Below are 7,581 nucleotides of genomic sequence, written 5' to 3'. Positions count from 1 at the left end.
ACACTGTCAAGGTCCAGAAAAGTATGAAAGACATCGTCAGAATAGTCCATCTGCCATCAGTGGTTCAACCGTAACGTTATGAAGCGACGAGAATACTTTTTGTATGCGAAGAAAACAAAAATAACAACTTTATTCAACAATTGTCTCCTCTGCGTGTCTCTGCATCCCCGTAAGCACCATTTTGGAGAATAACCACTGAATGCAAGCAGCGTATGCTATTCTGTGTGAGCCGTGAAACAAGGATACGTTTTCTACGTTTATTTATGCTTTGATTTGAACGAAAACAGCGCATCCGTGCAGCGGGGCCGACACAGAATAGTGTACACTGCTTGCATTCAGTGGTTATTCTCCAAAATGGCGCTACGGTGATGCGGAAAGACAGAGATGACGAATTGTTGAATAAAGTCGTTATTTTGGTTTTCTTCGCCTACAAAAAGTATTCTCGTCGCTTCATAACGTTACAGTTGAACCACTGATGGCAGATGGACTATTCTGACGATGTCTTTCATACTTTTCTGGACCTTGACAGTGTTATTTACTTGGCAGTCAGTGGAACAGTCACAAGCCGAAGACGAATGAACGAAGCTTTTACGGGTTTGGAACAACATGGGGGTCCGGACGCTCCTTCGTCGAGTTTTTTGGGCAGTGTAGAGCAGGGCTTGTTGTTTGTCATTTCTCCGATCACAAATGCAGACATGGCTTTATGTTTACGCGGCGCGATGCAACGCAACGCGTAAAAAGACAGTATAAGATATTATAATCCATAATTATGTCCCCACTGGATGCAACGAATGCCTCGTTTATAATGGGTTTTCATGTTTTTGTCTCATCGCTCCGGCCTGACAGGGCATCATCACAGTATGGTAGAGGCGTAACATTTCCGTCACACGCTTGAGGTATTCGGCCAATCACAACGCACTGGATAGCTGGCCAATCACAGCACACCTCGCTTTTTTAGAACGATGAGCTTTGTAAAAATCAACGCATTTCAGAAAGGCAGGACATTGAGGAGAAACAATAATGTACAGAATGTGGAAAATAATGTGTTTTTTGAACTTTAAACCGCATAAACACATTTCATTACACCAAATAATGTTCTTTTTAGCAGCATCATATGACCCCTTTAAGACGTTTTAGGACCTTTTTAAGACCAAAGGAAAAAATTAATTAAAGGGAACACAATATGTTCTCTAAATGTAATGTTGAAAATTTTGAAAATACAGCTTCCAAGAGATCACCATTACCTTTTAATTAATTTAGCAGAAAAAAGGGAGCTTAAAAGAATATGGAAATAACTTTTACTGTAACTTCTGATCACAAAGCACAACAGTAATGTTCTTCCTCTGTATTTATGTCTTGTTTTCCAGTGCAAATGTCAAAAAAAATCTTAACTCAAGACATGCAAAAATTACATACAAGTCTTGATTTATGAGAAATGTATTTATGTGAATTATTTAATTATTTAAATAACAAAATATCTGCCAATGGGCTCAGAAAAATCAACAATTCAGAGGGGAAACACGTTTTCACATCCCATTGACAGATATTTGTTAATGTTTTAAGCATAAATTCACTTAATTTTATTCAATTTCTCAAAAATAAATAAATAAATAAAACAACTTCAATGTTCATTTTGCATCTTAAGTAAATATACTTTGATTCAAGGATGTTTGTACAGGTAAACAACACAAAAGTGCTGATAAAGATAACTTTTCTCCCATTGACTTCTATAATATTTTTTCATACTATGGAAGTCATTGGGGACCAACAACTGTTTGGTTACCCACACGTTCAACGGAAGAAGAATTAATTTAACGGTGAATAAATGATAGAATTTTTATTTTTGGGGTGAACTATCTCTTCAAGGCCTTAATTTGTGGAAGACCAAAGACATTTTAAGACCCATTTAAGACCCCCAGAAACCCTGTAAAATCAGTTTGCATGTCCGATTGTGTTTGTCAGCCACATCTAAATGTTTATATATACAAGAGTTTTCAGATGCACCGCATGGCCTTTACCTCCCATCAGAACACAGACCAGTGACACTTCAGATGGCTCTTTGTCCTCGGTTAATATCAGGACACATGCCGTCCTTACTGTCACTTTGGCGAGAGTGCTGTGCATCTAACAGCACGTCTTCTTCGACCTTAAGGAATGACCCTACGGTGATGGTCCTAAATGGGTTTCTCCCATGAGGGGCTGGAGAGATGAAAGGCTGTGTTCTTAAAGAGAGATTAAGCAGGATTTGATAGGCAGAGCAGAACAGCTCCTTTAGTAACTCTGGGAAAGACAGAGAACATTTGACGGGCGGCAGAGAAACAGATCCACGGGGCAGCTCATTTACAAAGCAGCTCACAGGGCAAGAATACAGTTCTAGGCTGGTCCTACTTTAGCTTTTCGGATACTGATAATAATGACGAGCCCCCCAAAAAGAACAAAGTCTTTTGTCTCCCACCACTGCAAACATGTATACCTGACTTATATAACGCTTACCTGTGCTTACTGTTATATCAAAATATGTAATCTATTTCTAAAACTGATCTATACGTACTTTTCTCTTTCTGGATTGAATCTAAAAGTGAATTTTCATTGTGATATCAAGTATAGTTAGAAACCACTAGTGCTTATATATATATATATATATATTTTTTTTTTTTAACCTAATACACATTTTAAAATCTCTTTTGTATTTGGTTTTGACCCCCTTTTTGTCTGTGCAACATATTTGCTTCTATTCGAATAGTGAACTAAATAAGACTGCATGATATTTCTATTTTAGTTTCATATTTGAATATTATATTTACAAATTTCACATCAGTCTTCTTGGATTTTAATGTTTATGTTTGTCAAGTAGAGATAGTGACCTAAAAATAGTGCAAATATTATATTTTAATTTCATATTTTATATTTATTTTATTCTTCATTTCACATCATAATTCTTTTTTTTGTTTTAAAATGTTTCTATTTATTTCAAATAGAGATAGACCAGTAACAGTATAGTAGTTTGACCATTAACTTCTTTACTGCATTTATCAGATTTATTAAACTATCAGCTATTCTTTCTGTAATATCTCTATTGATAAATGTCACCATTTAGTGGGTCTCTACGTTTCTGGATTGAATCTAAAAGTGAATTTTCATTGTGATATCAAGTATAGTTAGAAACCACTAGTGCTTATATATATATATATATATATTTTTTTTTTTTAACCTAATACACATTTTAAAATCTCTTTTGTATTTGGTTTTGACCCCCTTTTTGTCTGTGCAACATATTTGCTTCTATTCGAATAGTGAACTAAATAAGACTGCATGATATTTCTATTTTAGTTTCATATTTGAATATTATATTTACAAATTTCACATCAGTCTTCTTGGATTTTAATGTTTATGTTTGTCAAGTAGAGATAGTGACCTAAAAATAGTGCAAATATTATATTTTAATTTCATATTTTATATTTATTTTATTCTTCATTTCACATCATAATTCTTTTTTTTTGTTTTAAAATGTTTCTATTTATTTCAAATAGAGATAGACCAGTAACAGTATAGTAGTTTGACCATTAACTTCTTTACTTCATTTATCAGATTTATTAAACTATCAGCTATTCTTTCTGTAATATCTCTATTGATAAATGTCACCATTTAGTGGGTCTCTACAGAAAAACAGCCAATGTTAATTAGAGGTTAAGTAAGATATTTTTTAATTTGCATAAATATAATGGCACAAATAACAATAAAAATATTAGTATTATTATTAATGTTAAAATATTATGTTTCTGTATGCCCAACTAAAGAAAGAAAAAAAGTAATCTGTATTTGTCTTGAAAAGGCAATACATCTAACTCACAGGTACATAAAAAGATCACTTATGCACTCCACTGTATGCCTAATAACTTATTTGTAATTGTGTTAATTCTTTCATTAATTGCTTCAAGCAAGACACAATCCACAAAATCTATATAGCCATGTGTTGATTTTCTTGGAGCTGGTTGGAGTTAGAATACTGCAAAAACTTTAGCTTGGCTGACTAGATGTAAATATCACATGAATTTCCTGAATGTGCTCACCTTGCTAAAACTCTATTACCTTTAGTTATTTACGCTTAGTGTTAAACGCTACCTAAATTTCCTTTGATGGCATCATTTAGTTGATTGTATTTTACGAAAAAACTGCTAAAAATGACAAGAATAGACACATGGACAGGGATTCAATCCAAACACCCACAATCCCACATTTCGTCTCCTGAAGTTTAAAATCACAGTCGGAGACAGTGTGGGCGGCTGCTTTCAGATCATAACGACATTTCGATGTATATGAGGCCAAGAGGTAATTTTTCTTTTTTGGAAAATGCTTGTTTAGCGTGAATTCTTTGTACACTGCAAAATCAAACCCCGCAACGACAAACTTAAGTTTAAATAATATATGAAAAAATTGGGAGTGGGACAGCTTGAAAGATATTCAAATACATTTCCTATATCAAAAAGAATTTGTAATGACTCCCCCTCATCGGAACGCCGTCTCTGCGGGGCTGGTTTCACCCCTCCGCTCACTATTCAGTATGGATATGACGAAGTATACACTGTAATCAAAGTGCGGAGGAACACTGAAAATATTTTCACCTTTAAAAAAAGTCAAATTATGAGGCAGCGCTTTTGGTCGAATGGGCACAGTTTGTACACTAACACAGCTCACATTCTGTGTAAAATCCGTCAAGGCTTCTTGGTGTATCCTTTCCATCATACACTGTAAAAAAAAATATGTTTCAAAGATTATCAGAGAACGTTTTAATAATAAATACTATTTCAGTCTTTCTATTTCAATGACATTACTAGTCATTACTAGCGATGCCTAATGAACACATTATTCCTTTTATAGTCACTATAGCATCTGATTGACCAGTCGCCGGTTTTTTGTTTTTAATAATCATTTGATGGCTTTGTGTGAAGAACAGATCAACATTGTTTATTGGCACCAATAACTTTTTTATTCACATGGCAACTAGTGAAAGGAAAAGGACCAAGATGATACTGTACGTGCTGGTGAACAGCAAGACAATCATTGGTTCATTTTTTTCACATTAGTGCTTTCAATCAGTGCATGACTCATTCTTAAATAAAGAAAACAAGAAACACTTTGTTTCTGGTTGTTATAAGAGGTGACAGGTGGAGGTCATCGCTGTCAGCTCTTCAGTGTGGCTCTTTTATGGAGGAAAACACTTGACTCAGCACAAATTCCTAAATGATCCCGTTTTCTCCTTTTCTTGACAGCCGGGCAGCGTTTAAGGGATATAGATTAGTCTGTTATGGGATGTGACTGCCTCTCTCACACTCTTTAGCAAATGTATGATTACATTCAATAGCGCTCTGCAATTTCATTCCATTTCTTCAGAGGAAGAGAGACATATGGGATACAGTTGCCTGCCAGTGAACGATCACCACTAGGCTGATTTTATTTGTGATCTTTCTCTTAGATTAATTCATAGCTTTTCCTCTCCTGCCTGTCAGGTCAGGGATTAGTTCTTGTTTTGTGTGCCTGTGGGTTCTTGCATTTGTCTTCTTTTTCTTTTCAAGGAAATGTGCTTTCTGCAACAAGAGCTCTGTGGAAAACAGAGTGGGTTACATCATTTTACTGAGAGTTTTTAAAACAAGGATTAATGTTTCACCTAGAATCGATCAACATGTCTTATGAGGTTGAATGGAAGTACAGATTGATGTTTTACAAAAAGAAAAACTGAATGATGAGGAACTGAACAGATGTGAAACTGGGAAAATTAATGGTAAACTACAGCCTGGAGGTCAAAGGAAAGTTACAGGTCTCAAACAGAGGTTAAATGCTTCCTTCTACTCATGTCAATGAGTCAATGAATGTGGTTGGCACCAGCATAGAATCCTAGTTACCAGTGGAATTATCTTTATGCCTAATATTCCAAATTGGGGTTGTAAACAAAGAATTGCTGTGAAAGAAAAGTGCTATTGATATTTAGAGGACTGTAAATGTGATTATGCAAATTCGTTTATATGCATTTTGATGAAGAAAAGCAACAAAGGTTGTCAAAGTACTACTCACTTATAGCCAGCTTACGAGGCAACACTCTTGTGTGATAAAAACTACATATCCCATAATTCTATGCAGCCACAAAAGAATTAAAAAGCATAGATAAAGATAAACCATCAGTTTCACACATAATATACATAGTACTTTAAAACCTACAACCATTTTAAATAGATCAAAATTTAACTGGTTAACATTACTATGTTAGTCTCTAATGGTAGACTGTATAATTCAAAAGACATCCCAGCATCCCAGTTAACAAAGATATGCTTTAAGAACGTGTTGCTAATTTTTCCTATTGAGTTAGGAAGTAGTTATTTCTGAACGGTCAAACATCTAGGTTTTTATGTGTTTAAAAAGTTTTTTGTTTTTTTTGGTTATATGACCATTAAGGGAACATTCCATCTTCCGAACATTCCAACAATATATAACATTTTTGTGGTAACGTTTAGAGAACATTATAGATGAAATAACTTGGGAGTAAACATATTATATTATGTTTATATACAGGGAGTTAATATTGTTTTGAGTGTCTCCTACAATAGGTTTGCATGCATGCAAAGTGAAAAAATGCTTTCATTTTCTCAAAATATGCATTCAATATCACCTCATTTTCCAACGATTCTCAAACGATTCGTTCAAAGCAGTTCTAAGATTCAGTCTCTTTAAACCCCTCCTACCTGTGAGCCTACTTTGTTCTGATTGGTCAGATGGCCCAGTCTGTTGTGATTGGTCTACTGCGTACCGAGTGTGACGGAAACGATACGCCCATTGCCATAGTTCCGTATTTTAAATGCTCGACAGAAATAAACATCTATTATTTATCGTACTTACAGGTTGGTTCAAATAAACTGGGTACTGAGCCATCATTCAAGAGCAAGCGTTTTGTGAATCCTTGAGATTAGAGAAGCAGTCGGCAGTAAATTGACGGGAACACAAAAAAGGTTTGGGGTTGTACTGCTAAATGAATTCAAACCACTGATTCTTTGCAGCCTCATCTTTCGGAAGTGAAAATAAAAAATTAATTTTCACAGCGTAGGACACAGCTAGGCCTGTCACAATAACAACTTTTTGTTGTGTGATATATTGCCCCAGAAATAATTGCGATAAGCGATATTATTGTCATTTTAAAGACCATTTTATGCCACTGAATATATAATCATAATGTAAGAGCATAATAATGTAAGAATGCCTACACACTTCCAAATGACAACCAACTTTAAATTTAAATTTTTTAAGAATATTTAGATCATGGAAATTAAGTAGCAAAATATTAGATACCTTAAAAAACTTGAATAAATAGTAAATAAACAGTAACAAGAAGAAAAATGCACAAAGAACTTGTATGCAGATTTTTCCATCTACAGATTTTTCCCTGACCTTCTTTTCTCTGTAATTTAAGGGTGCACACTATTGCTGGAAAACACAATCACTACTTAGCAGTCAGATGTCTGTATGCACAAAGGGACAGAGATCCCTAAAAAAGACCATATCTGCAGATGAAACTTTGTTTGTAGAAGCATTTTT

General features: G+C 34.6%; 1 protein-coding gene across 1 annotated transcript in view; it reads right to left on the bottom strand.

Annotated features, from left to right (window-relative positions):
* Positions 1 to 6,832, bottom strand: part of LOC107557186 (rap guanine nucleotide exchange factor 1-like) — a 34,163-nt gene extending 27,331 nt beyond the window's left edge. The window contains exon 1 of the mRNA XM_016240510.1: positions 6,800 to 6,832. Coding sequence (XP_016095996.1) covers positions 6,800 to 6,832 — 33 coding nt within the window. The remainder of the gene's footprint in view (positions 1 to 6,799) is intronic.
* Between the last annotated feature and the right edge of the window lie 749 nt (positions 6,833 to 7,581).

Source organism: Sinocyclocheilus grahami, unplaced genomic scaffold (assembly GCF_001515645.1).
Source record: "Sinocyclocheilus grahami isolate Dianchi unplaced genomic scaffold, SAMN03320097.WGS_v1.1 scaffold592.1, whole genome shotgun sequence".
NCBI classification, from domain to species: domain Eukaryota; kingdom Metazoa; phylum Chordata; class Actinopteri; order Cypriniformes; family Cyprinidae; genus Sinocyclocheilus; species Sinocyclocheilus grahami.
The sequence above is the reverse complement of the archived record's forward strand: the minus strand, read 5'-3'. Positions and strand labels throughout refer to the sequence as shown.